The sequence below is a fragment of the Tachyglossus aculeatus genome, chromosome 2, assembly GCF_015852505.1.
Source record: "Tachyglossus aculeatus isolate mTacAcu1 chromosome 2, mTacAcu1.pri, whole genome shotgun sequence".
NCBI lineage: Eukaryota > Metazoa > Chordata > Mammalia > Monotremata > Tachyglossidae > Tachyglossus > Tachyglossus aculeatus.
Window position 1 is genome coordinate 70,891,927 of NC_052067.1, and position 19,195 is coordinate 70,911,121.

General features: G+C 39.6%; 1 protein-coding gene and 1 non-coding gene across 5 annotated transcripts in view; one reads left to right on the top strand and one right to left on the bottom strand.

The window, feature by feature from the left end:
* The window catches only part of STXBP5 (syntaxin binding protein 5), a 179,242-nt gene that overhangs the window by 67,682 nt on the left and 92,365 nt on the right, over positions 1–19,195 (bottom strand). For all 4 annotated transcript variants that reach the window (XM_038742277.1, XM_038742273.1, XM_038742274.1 and 1 more), the window contains exons 8-11: positions 17,400–17,523; positions 7,242–7,320; positions 1,873–2,027; positions 534–606 (exon numbers count right to left, since the gene is read on the bottom strand). In XM_038742277.1, coding sequence (XP_038598205.1) covers positions 534–606; positions 1,873–2,027; positions 7,242–7,320; positions 17,400–17,523 — 431 coding nt within the window. The remainder of the gene's footprint in view (positions 1–533; positions 607–1,872; positions 2,028–7,241; positions 7,321–17,399; positions 17,524–19,195) is intronic.
* LOC119924474 lies at positions 9,561–9,697 on the top strand. Its single transcript, XR_005449186.1, has one exon. It is a non-coding gene; the product is annotated as a small nucleolar RNA SNORA7 (small nucleolar RNA).

Genomic DNA, 19,195 nt, shown 5'->3' on the forward strand with positions numbered 1-19,195 from the left:
CTTTGGACTACCAGTCCCATGATCTATCCATTAGGTCATGTTCTTGTAAATAATAATAATAATAATAATAATAATAATAATAACAATAATGATAATAATAACAATAACAATAATAATAATGGCATTTGTTAAGTGCTTACTATGTGCAAAGCACTGTTCTAAGCGCTGGGGAGGATACAAGGTGATCAGGTTGTCCCACCTAGGGCTCACAGTCTTAATCCCCATTTTACAGATGAGGTAACTGAGGCTCAGAGAAGTTAAGTGACTTGCCCAAAGTCACACAGCTGACAAGCAGTGGGGCCGGGATTTGAACCCATGACCTCTGACTCCCAAGCCCGTGCTCTTTCCACTGAGCCACGCTGCTTCTCCTCTATAGAAGAATAAGAGCAAGGATACTGCAACAAACTAAGCCAAAATAAACTCCCAAACATTTTGTACAGAAATAAATACTTGTTGCCAAAAATTGAAGGTTTTCTTTGCCATATGTAAACACATTTTCCTCAATATCCCACCAATAAAATTCCAATTCTTACCCATTTTGTGCAAGGTCAATAAGGACTAAATCCTTTTCTAGAAGAACAACCACAGCATACGGCTCTTGAAAATCTAAAATACGAAAACAATCTTGTTATGTACAAAATAACCCCTTAATGCATAAAAGATAATTTAAACCATAATTTTTTCTTATCTTTTTTTTGCACTACTTGAATTCTGTTGCTGAATTTGTTCAAACATTGTATTTTCATTCACCTACATTTTGCCCTTTGATTTTTTAATTAGCCAATAGCCTCTTATGAAAAAGAACTCTCTAATTACTTGAATGGAACACATCCCTTAATTCTACCATAATGGCATTTTGCCAATAAAACCCAAGTTCAAACATCCAATAACCATAAGCAAATCAACACCACCCATGTTGAAAAAAATACACATGGAAAACCATTAAATCAAGCAGTCACACTGCATTTTTAATAAATAATATTAATTATGACTTGCCTTTGTACTTTAATGAAGATCACCCGAAACAAAAAGCATCATAGTGAAAATTACTCCTCTAAATTACTCTAGAAAATCATGGAAATACTAGAATTTTAAAAATGCTTGATTACTGTTTGTGTTTTCTTTACAATTCATACCATTACTTTGAAGTAATACTCAGAGTAAGGATTATTGCATAATGCCCACTAGCATCAGGGTTATCACAATCTTCTATTTATAAAATGCAAGTGATCATAAAATTGTTATTCATTACTATGTTTATTATATTATAAATTTACTTTGAAATTGACACAGCAAAATGCCACTTTCCTTTCAGCAAAGGAAATGATATTGTTAGACACAAATAATAATTCTGTTATCATTTTACTTAATTTGCTTCTCATGCTGCTTTCCTCTCAATCCTTGAGTTCCTTCACTATTAAAAAAACAACCACCAAACAATAACAACAAAGGAAAGTTCTATCTTGCAAAATGGCCCATTTTACTCCTGTCTCTGCAGATGTTCAAGAATTTTAACCACACTCCTTTTTTGCTGCTACATGTTCAACTCATATTAGTAGAAAAATTGTTAGTTTTCTTTTGAAAAATGTCCACCTTCCCCTCAACTAGGAGTTTTAGGCTGGGACCTATAGGAAAATTAGCAATAGTAATACTGTAGCAGGAATGAGGCTTATTCAGAAAATTATTTAACTTTAAAAAGTCAGTTTCCATAACCCATGATATTAGAAGTTTATCACATAAAAGTGACTGTGATTTCAGTTTGTCTCAGATATTTAAAAAAAAACAACCCCAAGTATAGGGTACTTAAGGTGAAGATCTTGAACCATACTATTGAAACTGTGCCAGAAAAATAGAATATACTAAGTAGCTTACCATTTGGATATGGTGTTTCACAGAGTGTTAGAAAGTCAACAATTGAATAGTCCATTTCCAGAACAGCAGTGCTTTTGCCATGCATAACTGTTAAACAGGGTCTTCTTCCTACAGTGTCATACGACAAACCTCCGGAGAGAATAATGAAAGGCTCCCTGGAAATAAACAGATTTTGGGAGTTATGCAGGACTTATAAAAAAGCTATTTTTGACTTAGTGGAAAGAGCAAGGATTTGGGAGTCAGAGGATGTGGTTCTAATCCCAGCACCACCACTTGTCTGCTGTGTGACCTTGGACAAACCACTTAGCTTCCCTGGGTCTCAGTTCCCTCATCTGTAAAATGGGGATTAAGACTTTGAGCCCCACGTGGGACAACCTGATAACCTTGTAGATACCCCAGCACGTAGAAGAGTGCTTAGCACATAGTAAGTGCTTAATAAATACCATTGTTATTATTATTATTGAATCAGTGTCACTTAAGGAAATCAACAGAGAAATGCATAAACTCTGTAAGACAACAAGGATGCGAAGGCACCAGATATTTCCAACTAATCAATATCTAGGAGGAACAGAGAGTACTGGTTTAAGAAGGCTATGGAGAGGAGTGAGAAGGAAGTGACGAGACCTTCCTGAGGAGAGGCAGACGGGGGAATGGCAGGACCAATTTCCTATCACCATGTCTCTCACTCTTCCATCTCTCCTCAAACTCTTCTGGGATGAATGTCTCAATCTGCCCCCGCAGCTTCTATCTCCATGATTATTCCCCCTCCCCCTAACTGTTCTGGCCCCCATAATCTGCATCTTCTCCAGCACTTAGAACTGTGATTGACACATAGTAAGCGCTAAACAAACACCACCATTATTATTATTTTAGACCATTTTTATTTACTGTAGAATTCTTCATGAGAAATATATTGCCACATTAAGCTTGGATCCAATTAAATGTAGTTAACCTAGTATAAGAATTGTTATCTTTGCAGGCAGGCTCTGGCCCACTGCCTCCAAGAGTGGCTTCAGCGGCAGTTCCTTTCTCCTCTTCTGTCTTCCATTCCACTCTCACCGACTCAAGAACAAGCTCCGCAACACAGAAAAGAACCCCAGCTGCCTCCATCACAGAGCTGCTTCTCTTCTTTCCCACAGTGCTAGCCTGTGCTTCTGGCCCTGTGAGGTCGGGGAAGTTTGGAATGGAAATATGTCTTTTAGACTGTGAGCCCACTGTTGGGTAGGGACTGTCTCTATATGTTGCCAATTCGTACTTCCCAAGCGCTTAGTACAGTGCTCTGCACATAGTAAGCGCTCAATAAACACGATTGATGATGATGATGATATGTACATGGTTAAACAGAAGATGCCCAAGACGGCAGATAGATGGGTTCAGAGCCAGACCTAGGGTTGGATATGTGTTGAGACTCTCTGGAAAGAGTGGGAATGAAGGCAAACTTGTTCTGGAGTGAGCTATTGCTCAGGTTTTTCCTACCTATGGCTCTCTGGGAGTGCAGGCAAGAATGAATGGACTTTATGCTTTAAAAAATGAAAAGGTTCAAAGTACACTAAAAGTCCAGAGGCATTTTCCTTATTTACTCCCACAGTTCATTGATAATTGGGTGAACACCAAACACTCTTTCTCTTCTAAGTCTGGAAATATTTGACATGGGCCACAACTGCAAGTATATTATATGTGACAACCACACACATCACTGGTATTTATTAATAAATAATAATAATGGCATTTATTAAGCTCTTACTATGTGCAAAGCACTGTTCTAAGCGCTGGGGAGGTTACAAGGTGATCAGGTTGTCCCAAGGTGGGGCTCCCAGTCTTAATCCCCATTTTACAGATGAGGTAACTGAGGCACAGAGAAGTTAAGTGACTTGTCCAGAATCACACAGCTGACAATTGGCAGACCCAGGATTTGAACCCATGACCTCTAACTCCAAAGCCCGTGCTCTTTCCACTGAGCCACGCTGCTTCTCATTGAGCGCTTACTGTTCGTGAAGCACAGTCCTTGGCACTGATGGGGTTCACACTTGGTAAAAGCACAAATGGTTTGATTTCTTAGGTGAATTTTAATAGAGTTGGTGGGATGGCAGTTCACAAGCTGTCCCACAACATTTTCAGCACAAAAAACTAGTGCTTTCTTCTTCTCTGCTTTTCCTTTGAAGTTCTAACCAAATACCCATTTTGAGGTAATCGATCCTCTATTAAGACCTGGACCTGATGTTTACAGTTACTCCGTGTGGTATGTTATATAAGTTAGTAAGAATATTAACTTAATACACTGGGGGCCATTGATTGCAATACAACGGTGTATAAACAAAGTAGAGAACCTGCCCTAAAATCCTTCAGGGACTTGAAAAAAATTATTATTATTCACAGATCAGTGATATTTAGTGAGCACTCTAAGTGCTAAAGGTGAAAGAAGCAAAAAACTTATCCCTTTTCTAAGGGGGACTTAGAACCAGTGGAGAAGTCAGGCAGATATAAAATAGTTACACATAATGGGAGGAGGAAGAAGAATAAAGTTGTAACAGTAGCCAGAGTGTGACAGGGCACAATAGTTGAATTAGAAAAAAAAACCCATAAATCCTGTTGGGTTGACATGCTGTAAGGTGTTGAGGATTTATTAGGGAAGTCTTTTTGGAGGAAGTGGGATTTTAGGAGGACTTTAAAGATAGGGAGAGCTGGGTCGAACAGATTTGTGGTGGGGAAAAGAGTTCCACACTTCTTGAAGTCAGAGATTGTGTCTACATCTCCAGGAGGCCTTCCCAGACTAAGCCCCCCCTTTCCTCCACTCTCACCCTACATCGCCCTGACTCGCTCCCTTTGCCCTACCCCTCCTTGCCCTACAGCAGTTGTACATATATATACACACACATATTTATAATTATAATTATTTATTTTTATTAATGATGCATATATATATATGTATGTATATATATATATATATATCATTATATTTATTTATAATGATGCTACTGATGCCTGTTTACTTGTTTTGATGTCTGGCTCCCCGCCTTCTAGACTGTGAGCTTGTTGTGGGCAGGGATTGTCTCTGTTGCTGAACTGTACTTCCCAAGCACTTAGTACTGTGCTCTGCACACAGCAAGTGATCAACAAATAATACTGAATGAATGAATAAATATAGCACTCTCCCAATGACTGACTGATTGATGGGCAAGAGGTCAGATGTGGAAGAGACAACAGATGGCAACAGTTAGAAGGTGATTTTGGAAGCAGTGCTCAATACATACCGGTGATAGATGGAAAAACTAGTGGGGAGTCTTTTGAATCATCTGAATGATGTTATGAGAAATGAGAGCTATTAAAGGGTTTTGAAGAGTGGAAGGATTTGGGCTGAACAAAATTTAAGTGAGATGTTCCTGGCAGCAACTTGAAGTATATACTGAAGAGGAGGGAAATGAAGACGAGGAATCTGAAGGATTTAGCAGCAAAATGAAGGTGAGTGTTGAAAAACAGTGAGGGTTCTAGAGTTCTTATATGACCAACAGAAAGTATCTAAACGTTATGAAGACAAAGAAACTCTATTGATTTTGCAAATCATTCTGTGACACGATGTGTCATCTGGCCAGTCCCAATATTTATTTAAATTTCAAGTTAAAAATATTAAATTAAAAAATGTACAGGCAAACTTTTAGGGCATAAACATTTTAAAACATTGTTAGCTATTTCAAATGTAAACTTAATTATGCTCTGTGGTTACAGTAGCACAGTGTAAAATAATACACCAAATTAAGTCAATAATATGTTTTGACGACTGCCCCTGAATCTGATGGTAATAGATGAGGAAATCCTGCCCTAAAGGGCTTGCTTATATCCTCATACGGCGGGGTGAACTGCCTAAACCATTATCAAATGCTGTAGCTGTTGAGAGAGAAATGATGGAAGGATAAATAAAGGTGTGTAAACCAATCTAAGCCGTATTATGCATGAGGGCTATAAAAGTATGTGCTAAGGGCAGCTGTTGGTTGGATGGACGTGACCTAGAAAGGTGAAAGTTAGTCAGGGACTGTCTCTTGGAGGAGTTGGGCTCTCAGGAAAGCTTTGAGGATGGGGAAGAACTTCTGTCAAGAAGGAGCCCAAGGCAAGAAGAAAGATGTAAGTCAAGAACAAAACATACTGAGGTGCGGACCTTGGTAGGAGCAAAGAGTAAGAGGTAGAGAATAATAGATGAAGAAAATGGATGGAGAAAGATAGCTAACGGGGGTCTTGAAGCAAATTGTCGGATATTCCAAAAGAGATAGACTTTCAATGCACAATATGGTTCTTGTTAAGTGCTTACTATGTGCCATGCACTGTTTTAAACACTGGGCTAGATACAAGTTAATCAATCAATCAATCGTATTTATTGAGCGCTTACTGTGTGCAGAGCACTGTACTAAGCACTTAGGAAGTACAAGTTGGCAACATATAGAGACAGTCCCTACCCAACATGGGCTCAAGTCTAAAAGCGGGAGAATCAGGTTAATCAGGTTAGACAAGGTCCCTGTCCCACTTCAGGATCACATTCTTAATTCCATTTTACAGACGAGATAACTGAAGCCCAGAGAAGTTAAGTGACTTGCTCAGGGTCACACAACAGACATGTGGCAGAGCCAGGATTAGAACCCAGATCCTTCTGACACCCAGGCCCAAGGTCTATGCACTGGGCCACATTGTGCAACCTGTTTTGAGAAGCAGCATGGAATAATGGATAGAGCACAGGCCTGGGAATCACTAGCGCTTAGAACAGTGCTTTGCACATAGTAAGCGCTTAATAAATGCCATTAAAAAAAAGGTCATGTGTCATGCCAACCATTGTACTTTCTCTCACCTACCTCGGCAACAACCCCTTGCTCACATCCTCCTCCTGATCTGGACTCTCTCCCCCTTAATATCTGACATACCACCACTGTCCCCACTTCAAAGCTTCAAAGTTTTATTAAAATCAAATTTCCTCCAAGAAGCCTCCCCAACTAAGCTCTTTTCCCTTATTCTGTCTCCCTTCTTCACTGCTCTTGCACAGGATCCGTACACTCTAAGAACTTGATATTCACTCTACCCTCAGCCCCAAACAACTAATGTACATGTCTTTTTTTTAATGTGTCCCCCTCTCTAGAATATTAGCTCCTTTTAGGCAGGGACAGTCTACCAATTCTTTTTACTGTACTGTCAAGTGCTTAATACAGTGCTTTGTGCACAGAAAGCACTCAAAAAAACCCACTGATCGATCGATCCATTACAAGATTCTATCAGGTTTAATGGTTTTGATAATTATATGTTAACATATTTTTCAAATTAAGAAAATAGAGACCATATATTTTTCTGTCCTATTTAAATTTTAATATGAATTTTAGAAACAAACATCTTACCCAGATCTAGTTGTTTTAAATTCCACCTTGAGAATAGGTTTGCATGGTTCCGGCTTCTTTCCATCTTTAAGCTGCTTTCCTGAAACATATTTTACAAAAGTAAATTTCAAATTATCCTGAACCTTTACATTATTTTAGAAATGAATTTAAATTGTGTTGAAATTTACATTTTTATGTGACTTTGGAAGCCCATAACTCAAGGTAAGATATTTAGAAGGACTTTACTTAAGTTACCAAGTTAAACATTCACTTCTAAAACGACACTGCATTCATTTCTTTTACTTGACATTTACTCTTCATATATGTCTTAAAAATAGGTGAATTCAGCAGAAAACATTGCACAAAAATTCAAATAGGCCTTCAAGTATGTAGCATTTGGAAAAAAAAGGGTTTTGCCAACATGTTCTCTCAGGTTATGAAACCAAATATATTAAAAAGAAAGCACAAACCATTTGTTGATTCATTACTCATTATTCTAAGGATTAATTTATTAACAATAGCAAAATCAAAGAAGGCTTATAAGCAGGAGTCCTTGGGGAAAAAAAGTAAGTCTTTGTAAAATGTACTCATGACAAATGAATTTGGATCAAATAAACCTTTATTATCAACATATTCAAATTCTGTTTGATTTCTGAATCAAGTTTAAATAGTTGCAAAGTATTTTTTTATCCCTATTTCTTTCATATCTTCAATAATTCCTGAGAAAACAGCAACCAATCTAATATACAGGCATCTCAAATTATAACACAATTGCTCCCTAAAAGCTGAACCTTACTTTGAAGCACTGTAAACTAGAACCAATTTTCTCATAAGAACTATGTAATAAATGGATTATTGATTTTTGAACCACTATGCATCCAGAATTGGGCACTCAGTCAATTACAGGTGGGTAGTACAGTTATGTTAGTATATCTGGATTGTCAGAGAGGTTCCACAATAGGATATTTGAGTTTTACATCTTTGGAAGTTAAATGGATGTGATACCATAAATAATATTAATAATAATAATAATGGCATTTATTAAGCGCTTACTATGTGCAAAGCACTGTTCTAAGCACTGGGGAGGTTACAAGGTGATCAGGTTGTCCCACAGGGGGCTCAAAGTCTTCATCCCCATTTTACAGATGAGGTAACTAAGGCCCAGAGAAGTGAAGTGACTTGCCCAAAGGCACACAGCTGACAATTGGCAGAGCCTGGATTTGAACCCATGACCTCTGACGCCAAAGTCCATGCTCTTTCCATTGAGCCACACTGCTTCTCCACGAATCAGGTAATTCTTCCTTCCGTACCTATTTAAAATTTTCTTCTTCCTTCCCCCCGTACTATCTGTTTTTTTCAATTGTGTCCGCATGGGTCCTTTGCAACATCCATCCCCACTCTTGCACTTGGAAACTTGTGCCATAAAGGACGCTGGTACTGTACAGTCAAGATGGATGAGTTCGAATGCAGAAAGAGCAAAAATTTACAAAGTGATGAAGCAGCTTGGCCTAGTGGATACAGCACTTGCCTGAGAGTGAGAAGGACTTGAATTCTAATCTCAGCTCTTCCACTTTCTGCTGTGTGACCTTGGGCAAGTCAGTTTACTACTCTGTGCCTCAGTTACCTCATTGGTAATATGGGGATTAAGTCTGTGAGCCCCATGTGGGAGAGGGACTGTGTCCAACGTGACTAGCTTGTATCTAACCCCAGTGCTAAGTTCATGAGAACTACTAATTACTTAAGTATCTAAAATCCAAAAAACAACAACTGCCTGTTTGTCAGTAATTCTAACTCACTCTTTGCAGTTACATGTTCAGAAAGGTATACATTTTGGATAAGATGATAAACAACATAGTATTATTTTAAGACTTTCTGAGGGACCAGGAACCATGTAAAACGTTTAATACAGCATCTAGTTTCCCCCAGAATTGTTTTTATCAGGTCAGTAATGATTTCCTCTAGAAAATTATGAAAACAAAAGAAAGGGCGATTCAGAGTTTTCTCCAAATTTACCACTAGGTGTCACTTGACTCCTTTTTTGTACATATTGTCAGCAAAGGCAGCTGTAGTAAATACCTTTCTTTGGGTAACACAGAAATTAGATTTCTAACATAAATATAAGTTATAAGTAAAGCAAGCGTTTTGTGCAAGCCAAAAGCAATCAAATCAAACTGAACCTATATGTTCTTATGATCATATTTTACCTCCACTTATATCTCACAATTTTTAATATAGAGTACTGTCAATCAATCACATTTACTAACCCCTTACTGTGTGCAGAGCACTATACTAAGCACTTGGGAGAGTACAATATAACAGAGTTGGAAGACACTTTCCCTCCCCCTCTCGGGACCGTGCCTGGAGAGTTTCCAATACTCTACTAGTCTTGGCTATGGGAGGGAGAGTCAAGCATAGGAATAGCCATTCCATTCCTAGCTTGGACAGTGGCTAGCGAATGGAGGGAATCTGCTACAAGTCAAAACTCACCTATGCTGGGCAGCAGTGGCATGGGAGAGAGACAAGGACAGGACTCAAGTTTACTGTGCAGAAGGAGGCAACGGTAAACCACTTCCATATTTTTACCAAGAAAACTCTATGGATACACTACCAGAACGACTGCAGGCAGAGGTGGGGTACTCTGGGAGAGATGTGTCCTTTGAGTCGCTAAGGGTCACAGATGACTAGACAACATAAGCCAAGAACAAGACACATTTCCTGCAATGATCTTTTAGCTAGTTAGTAAAGCAGCATACAAGTATTCCCTAATAGCTAAAATACAAGCATTCAATTAGGTAAAGCTCCATTCATTTATTCCTTCAATTGTATTTATTGAGCGCTTACTGTGTGCAGAGCACTGTACTAAGCGCTTGGGAAGTACAAGCTGGTAACATATAGAGACGGTTCCTACCCAATAGCGGGCTCACAGTCTAGATGGGGGAGACGGACAACAAAACAACGTATATTAACAAAATAAAATAGAATAGTAAATATGTACAAGTAAACTAAACAGAGTAATAAATCTGTACAAACATATATACAGGTGCTGTGGGGAGGGGAAGGAGGTAGGGCGGGGGGGATGGGGAGGGGGAGGAAGGGGAGAGGAAGGAGGGAGCTCAGTCTGGGAAGGCCTCCTGGAGGAGGTGAGCTCTCAGTAAGGCTTTGAAGGGAGCAAGAGAGCTAACTTGGCGGATATGCAGAGGGAGGGCATTCCAGGCCAGGGGGAGGACGTGGGCCAGGGGCAGACGGCAGGACGGGCGAGAACGAGGCACAGTGAGGAGGCTAGCAGCAGAGGAGCGAAGGGTGTGGGCTGGGCTGTAGAAGGAAAGAAGGGAGGTGAGGTAGGAGGGGGTGAGGTGATGGACAGCCTTGAAGCCGAGAATGAGGAGTTTTTGCCTGATGTATAGGTTTACTAGTAGCCACTGGAGATTTTTGAGGAGGGGAGTAACATGCCCAGAGCGTTTCTGCACAAAGATGATCCAGGCAGCAGCATGAAGTATAGATTGAAGTGGGGAGAGACAGGAGGATTGGAGATCAGAGAGGAGGCTGATGCAGTAATCCAGTCGGGATAGGATGAGAGATTGAACCAGCAAGGTAGCCGTTTGGATGGAGAGGAAAGAGTGGATCTTGGCGATATTGCGGAGGTGAGACCGGTAGGTTTTGGTGACGGATTGGATGTGAGAGGTGAACGAGAGACCAGAGTCGAGGATGACACCAAGGTTGCGGACTTGTGAGATGGGATGGATGGTATTGCCGTCAACAGTGATGGCAAAGTCAGGGAGAGAGCAGGGTTTGGGAGGGAAGATAAGGAGTTCAGTCTTGGACATATTGAGTTTTAGATGGAGGGCAGACATCCAGATGGAGATGTCTTGAAGGCAGGAGGAGACACGAGCCTGAAGGGAGGGAGAGAGAACAAGGGCAGAGATGTAGATTTGGGTGTCATCAGCGAAGAGATGATAGTTGAAGCCATGGGAGTGAATGAGTTCACCAAGGGAGTGAGTGCAGATAGAGAACAGAAGGGGACCAAGACCTAACCCTTGAGGAACCCCTACAGTAAGGGGATAGGAGGGGGAGGACCAGTGCAAGCATGTATAGAAAATTGGAGGGAACAAAACAGGTAATAGTTCTTGGTATACCTAAGGACATAAATTCTAATTTTTATATTTAAACTGTTAATAGCTTTAAAAAAAAGACAAAGGCAAGAAACAGAAAACATTTCACACCAATGGAATCATCTGAAAAACATCTTTAGATTAAATTATAACAAAGAGTCCCTGTAATTTTGTTTTAGAGAAGCTGTAGCTTCATTTATCCTTATTTGTGGGTTTCTTGTTCACCAACATATGGTCACATATCTCAAAATAAAAATTCCTGGAGAAATAATCACAGCTATCCTGAATTCTGAGATGGATGCTATACATTCTCTCTATTCTTTTTTGAATTTAATCAAAATGTTCACTATAAACAGGACATAATCACTTGGTATCCAAAGAGTTTTGCTACTGCTGTTGGTTAGGTGTTTGAGTTGTTTCAGTTTGATGTCTACATGTTTTGTTTCGTTGTCTGTCTCCCCCTTCTAGACTGTGAGCCCGTTGCTGGGTAGGGACTGTCTCTATATGTTGCCGACTTGTACTTCCCAAGCACTTAGTACAGTGCTCTGCACACAGTAGGTGCTCAATAAATATGATTGAATGAGTTAATGAATTTAAACCTGCAAATATATTTAATTGTATTCCAAAAAACTGGTGAATTTTTCCATCAGTGTTAAACTTCTTAAAATACCTATTCATAAAAATAGGCACAGGCCCAGATTCAAATGAAATAGGGAAAGTTATAAAGGACAGCAATCAGTAGACCTAAAATAAAATTTAATAACTCCATCTCATCTTTCAATTGCACTTTCGATATCAATTGTTTTGAGAGTTTTTGAGAGCACTTGTCATAAATATGCTGAAGGGATTCTCTTAGCCTATTAATACAATGTGCAGAAGGAAAAGGCTCCACAGGATAAAGGAGGGGAATACCACTTTTCCACTCTCTTTCTCCTGCTGGTAATTCTTTTCCTCTTCACATCCAGCAGACCCCTATTCATCTTATCTTCAAGGCCCATCTGAAATCCCATCCCCTCCAGAAGGTCTTCCCTAATTGATTTCTTGTTTCTCTGCTTTATATCCCTCTAATGCCATTTCAGCATTTCCCTACTACCTAAGCCTAAGACTTAAATATTTATGACTCCTTGTAGCACCTATTCTAGACTGTGAGCCTGTTGGGTAGGGAATGTCTGTATTTGTTGCCAAATTGTACTTTCAAAGCGCTTAGTACAGTGCTCTACACAGTGAGTGCTCAATAAATACGACTAAATGAATGGATATAACACATTTGCTGAAACAAAGACTCCCCCATTTTCTTTCCAAAATTTTTGCAATTCAGAAACAAGGCGAGGCTCTTACTTCTTGGGGCATACAAAAGTTGAGTCTAGTAATAAGGTGTGTAGGCAAAAATGGGAAAAAAGAAGGGAAAAGGAGAAAAAAAGGAACTACTAAGAGGTGACTCGAATACCACTGATGCTCCTGAGTAATGGGAGACTCTCACTTCTCAGAACCACAGTTGTGACAGGACTTCCTTATTAAAGCATCCCATTGAGCCCACATGCCAGGGAATCCCAGCCCAAGATATAACACCTCTGCATTAAGCACTCAATAAATACCACTGACTGATTAGAATGAAGGCTTGTGCCTTTTCTACCCTCAAAATCCCGAGATTCCCAAACACCTCTCCTTAATTCCCATTTTAATCAAAGCCCCCCATGATGAGCCAGGTCCTCCTTTCTTTGGCTGATGGCATGTGGGGAGCTTTTCAGAGGAAACTTCTCTTTTGATGATATAAATACGTTCTCCTTTCTCCTCATTTTGATGATGGTTTGTGGGGATCTTTTTGAAAGGTCTTGTGTTTTGGTGATGATATGTATGACCCCTCTAGAGAAAGTTAGCAGGAATGAGCAGTTCCTGAGCTGAACATATTGTCTGTCCTGATGCACGTTAAGGACACTATCTGCTGCTGTTGCTTATTCTGCTGTGCCAGTGTTCCGCATGGACATATGTGTTTAGGATGATGTTGAGATTCTTACTGCTTGGGAGGATGGTAAGCGGCACAGTGGTAACGTGTCATTCACATTTCTATGGCTGCTCCTACACATATGTTATGCTGAGTTCTCTGAAGTCCAGATGGGGTTTCTGGTCCAATATCTTCAGAATGGGACCAAACGTAATATAAGTCACCTCAGGTTAACTGGATAAAAAGAGATACCTTCAAGAGGGGCAAAAGATTTTGTCCGTTCCCTGGAATTGCCCTATTGATGATGGGGTGGAATAGCCACTAAAGAGATGAGAAAGGATTGGACAATGGGATATTCAGATAACAGAATTTGAAAACAACATTCACTTCTGTTCCTGGCAGAGATCCTCTTTGGGGTTATAAAGGGTTTGCCAGCTATAAAACCTGGTATCAAACCTTGGTGGCCTATGGACTAATTGTCAATCCACAGCAATCAATTAAACAGAATGTTTATTGGGTGTCTTCCTTGTTCAGTTATCCCTGCTCTCAAAGAGCTTACCATCTAGCAGCAGAGACACAAACGAAATTACAATAGGAGAAATTGCTGTTTTAAAAATTAATAATCAACTCAGTCATTAGCATATGAAAGTTACTGTATGGTTGATTTAAGAATTTTTGATAATGCTATCACCCTGTCTGGTTAAGACTGTTTCACAGAGAATTACGACTATTCTGACACCAGTACCCAGATTCCTTGTTGCATCCTTTAGTAGGACTGAACATCCAGCCCTGACTTACTCCATTATTAACAGGAAAGGCATCCAACAGGATTTTTTAGTGCTGATGTGCCCCAGCCATATTATTGTGTAGTTAGTCAATGGTATTTACTGAGCGCTTGTTGTGTGCAGAGCACTGTACTAAGCGCTTGAGAGAGTACAATACGACAAAAGACCTATTCCCTACCCTCACTGAGCTTACAGTTGTAGGGGGAGACAGACATTAATATAAGTAAATTACAGACGTACTAAGTGGGCAGGGAACGTGTCCTTTTATTGTTATACTGTATATGTCCCAAGTGCTTATTTCAGTGTTCTGCATATGGTAAATTCTCAATAAATACTAATACAAACAAGTTTAACTGAAGTTTTTTAGTTTTAAATTTCAGGTAAATCAATTGAAGTCCTATATTTTGGATGTTAGCCTGGGATTTAGCCCAAAAAGATTTTTATGTAAGCAAAACCAATAATTAATTTCAATTGTGGAACCTCTAGTACCTGCCCCTATTTCCTTCTTGTCTGTAGCTGGAAAAGGAGAGATGTTTTCAGAGGATTCTTATCAGAGGATTCTTATCTCAGGATTCTTATTTCCAAACCAATGCACTGACCTGTCATTTCTGCTTATTGATGAGAAGCAGCAAGGCATAATGCATAGAGCATGGGCTTGGGAATCAGGAGGTCATGGGTTCTAATCCCAGCTCCACAACTTGCCTGCTGTATGGCCCTGGGTAAGTCACTTTACTTCTCTGTGCCTCAGTTATCTCATCTGTAAAATGGGGATTGAGACTGTTGAGCACATGGCACAAGGACTGTGTCCAACCTGATTTGCTGGTATCCACCCCAGCAATTAATACAGTGCCCAGCACATAAGCACTTAACAAATATCACAATTAGTATAATTATTCTGCTGCTCTCTGTTCCCAAGGTCCTGCAGAGTCAGAGGTCAGAGTTTAGGAGTTAGGGAAAATTATCTCGAGGGAGCCCTGACGATTACAAAGGGAATGACATTTAGGATAATGGCCAGATTTTGATGCAGCAAGCATGACATAAAGTAAATTAACTCCTTGCTAGTGTGTCAATTTTGATGTCACAAATACCTAGTTAGACTTTTCAGTGTACTAATTTTTTTCAATACTAAATATAGGAATAAGCATTCAGCTTTTCAAATACATTTATTTTAGGAATTTACTGCTTTACTACAAAGCAACTATTATAACGCAATATTCTCCTTGTTATCCATAACTCCTTATCTTCCCAACCAAACTGTGCCCTCCCTCTCGCTTTCCCATCTTTGTACATAATACCACCATCCTCCCTATCTCACTAGCCCATAACCTTGGCATTGCCCGCAACATCTCTCTCATACCACAAATACCATAATTATTATTGGCATAGTGGACAAACCACAGGCCTGGGAGTTAGAAGGTCATAAATTCTAAGCCCAGCTTTGCCACTTGTCTGCTGGGTGATCTTAAGCAAGTCATTTCACTTCTCTGGGCCTCAGTTACCTCATCTGGAAAATGGGGATTGAGACTGTAAGCCCCATGTGGGACAGGGACTCTGTCCAACCTGATTTGCTTATATCCACCCCAGTGCTTAGTTGTTCAGTGCTTGGCTCATAGTAAGCGCTTAGCAAATATTGTTATTAGTATTATTCGATGTCACCAAGCACTCTAGGTTCTACCTTCATAACATCACTAAAATCCAACTAGTGCTCTCCATCCAAACTACTGCTACGCTGATCACACACTTCTCCTATCCCACCTTGATAACTGTATCTGCCTCCTCACTGACATCTCGGCCACCTGTCTTTACTCATAGTTCACTATTTTATACAGATCATTTTTCTAAAAAAAAACATTGAGTCCATGTCTCTCCGTTCCTCCAGACCTCCGGTGGTCGCTTATCCAGCACCACATCAAACAGAAATTCATTACCACTGGCTTTAAAGCAGTCAATCAGCTCACACCCTTCTACCTTACCTTACTGAGCTCTAACTGCAATCCAGCCCATACACTTCACACCCCTAGAGCCGGCTTCCTCATTGTGCTCCAATCTCATCTAACTTGCCGTCAACCCCTTTGCCACATTCATTCATTCATTCAATCGTATTTATTGAGCGCTTACTGTGTGCAGAGCACTGTACTAAGCGATTGGGAAGTACAAGTTGGCAACATATGGAAGCGTTCCCTACCCAACAGTGGGCTCACAGTCTAGAAGGGGGAGACAGAGAACAAAACATATTAACAAAATAAAATAATTAGAATAAACATGTGCAAATAAACAAATAGAGTAATAAATACGTACAAACATATATACGTATATACAGGTGCTGTGGGGAGGGGAAGGAGGTAAGGCGGGGGGGATGGGGAGGGGGAGGAGGGGGAGAGGGCACATCTTGCCTCTGGCCTGGAACTCCCTCCCACTCCATATATTAAAGATTACCATTCTCCCCACCTTCAAAGCCTTATTAAGGTCACAACTCTTCTAAGAGGCTTTCCCTGATTAAACCCTCTTTTCCCTGACTTCCTCTACCTTTTGCATCATCTATGCACTTAAACCTGTGACCTTTGGACATTTGGTTTTTGCTCCACCCTTAGTTCCACAGTATTTATGTATATATCTATAAATTATGCATTATGATTTTATATTATAAATATATTTATATTTTATTTAAAATAATCGAATTATTTTATTGCTTTATTTTATATTATTAAATTATTTATGCATATTAAATATTACTGTGACTATTAATATTTATAATAGTAATATTATTACTGTTTATGTCTATTTCTGTGGGATGTGTCTACCTATTGTATTGTACTCCCCGAAGCATTTAGTATAGTGCTTTTTACACAGTAAGTGGTCAATGAATACCACTGATTGATTGATTTTCCTTTTTAAAAAATTACCATTATTCAGAAAAACTCAATGGAGGTAAAAGGAATAAATTTCCAACCTTCCGTTTCCAAAGCATTGTTTTCAGATATTCTTTCAAAGCTCTGAAAATACAATATCTACAAAGTCAACTATTATTAAATGCTGTGTTAAGAAAATAATGCATTACATTTCCAAAAAAAATTCCTTTCAAGGACCTATTTGATTCAGAGTACCACTGGATGGATCCTTCACTGAAAACATTTTACCTCCTCAACTGACTGATTACATTCCCAAACAGCCATTTCCCAAACACACTAAATAATACATTCTGGATTCTCAAATATATTTAGTATGGTTAATTTATAATATAATAATTTGGTGTTAAAGAGACTATTTTAAAAGTAACTTAAGTTGTGCTACTATTAAACCTTCTTACTATAAGGAATGGAAAATTATATGTACCCATTCTTACCATGTGGAGTGATTGTCTGTATAGGCTTGGTAGGGGATCTTACATTCCATATAGTCAAAGTGCCATCTGAATGGCTGCAAATGAATTGTTTTCCTTCATGGTGCCAAGCAACAGAGTGGATAGCCTATTTAGAGGAGAAAAATAAATGGGAGAAAAAGGGTTAAAAAGTTAAACAAGGCATCAGACTAGTCCTATGCATAGTAATTTATTTCATAGTACAGTATTCATTAGAAATAATTACATTTATATCCTTTAAATCCCCTATAGCAGTGGTAAATGATAAAGCAATGACTAGATACCAATTTAATTCAAAACAAATGAACAATGTTATACCTTTTACTTTTTTAAACCTCAGGAAACATGAGGAAGAAAACATAGTATAGTAATATATATGATAATATTGAAAATATGAGTGCTAATTTACTATAATGAACTTTAATTTTGATGCTTAAAAGAACATAACTAATAAGGACCAAAGAAAAAGTTGAGCACACACAGTTTCAATGACCAAAGAAGAGAATTTCTACCTTTTCTATTATTTAAGGAACATTTTGTTCCCTTTCAATCTTTTAATTTCTGTTCCTTTCCCCATTTGTTCATTTGACGGAAAGCTTTTTCGATTTATTACGATTCTAAAGATAGAAGAAAAATCTTAAGGAATAAAACAGGAAGAACTAGGCTCAATAAGACAGCCAAAAGGGATCCAAAGAGAGGTCTATAAGAAAATGCGTACCTGCCAAGCAGGAAACGACAGATCTCTCTGGGACTGAAATGGGATTTTGGCCTAGATTTTGGTTCACGTAACCCAATTTTATGCTGTCTTTAGTTGGAGAAGAGGTGGGTCCTAAACTATATGGTAACAGGGAGTCAGAAAGACAACGTGGTGCTATTGTACATGTGCTTAATACTAATGATAGGATTTGTTAAGTGTTTACTATGTGTCAGGCACTGTACTAAGTGCTGGGGTGGATACAATCAAATTGAAGTGGACACCATCCCTGTCCCTAGTGGGGCTCACAGTCTCAATCCCACTTACAGCTGAGGTAACTGAGGCACAGAGAAGTGAAATGACTTGTCCAAAGTCACACAGACAAGTGGTGGAGCCCACCTAGAACCCATGACCTTCTGATTCCCAGGCCCCTGTTCTATTCACTATGCCATGCTGCTTAATTAAGGGTGCTTGCAGCCCACCCTCTTGTTTCAAGTCCCCTGAAGGCCTGGAGACCAACACTTTCCCCATCAGCACATGCAGGAACCCGGGCAGAGCCACATCAGAAGGCGAGTGTGGAAAAATTCCTGAACTTTCTGAACTTCACACTCCAGACCACCCCACTCCACGCCAACATGAGATCTATCTAAACTGAGAATGAAGTGGAGCCACATTGGGCCTGCCCAGAACTTGACTCTCTTACTACAACCCAGACTGCAAACTTCGCTCCTCTAATGCCAACCTACTCACTATACCTTGATCTCGTCTGTCTTGCCACTGACCTCTAACCCATGTCCTCGAATGCCCTCCCTCTTCATATCTGTCAGAATTACCCTCTCCCTCTTCAAAGCCTTAATGAAGGCACATCTCCTGCAAGAGGTCTTCCCTAAGTCCCCTTTGCTAGTTGTAGTAGGGAATGTGTCTATTATATTGTTATATTGTACTCTCCCACATGCTCAGTACAGTGCTCTGCACAACCTAAGTCATCACTCCCCTCCTCAAAAATCTCCAGTGGCTACCAATCAATCTGCGCATCAGGCAGAAACTCCTCACCCTCGGCTTCAAGGCTGTCCATCACCTTGCCCCC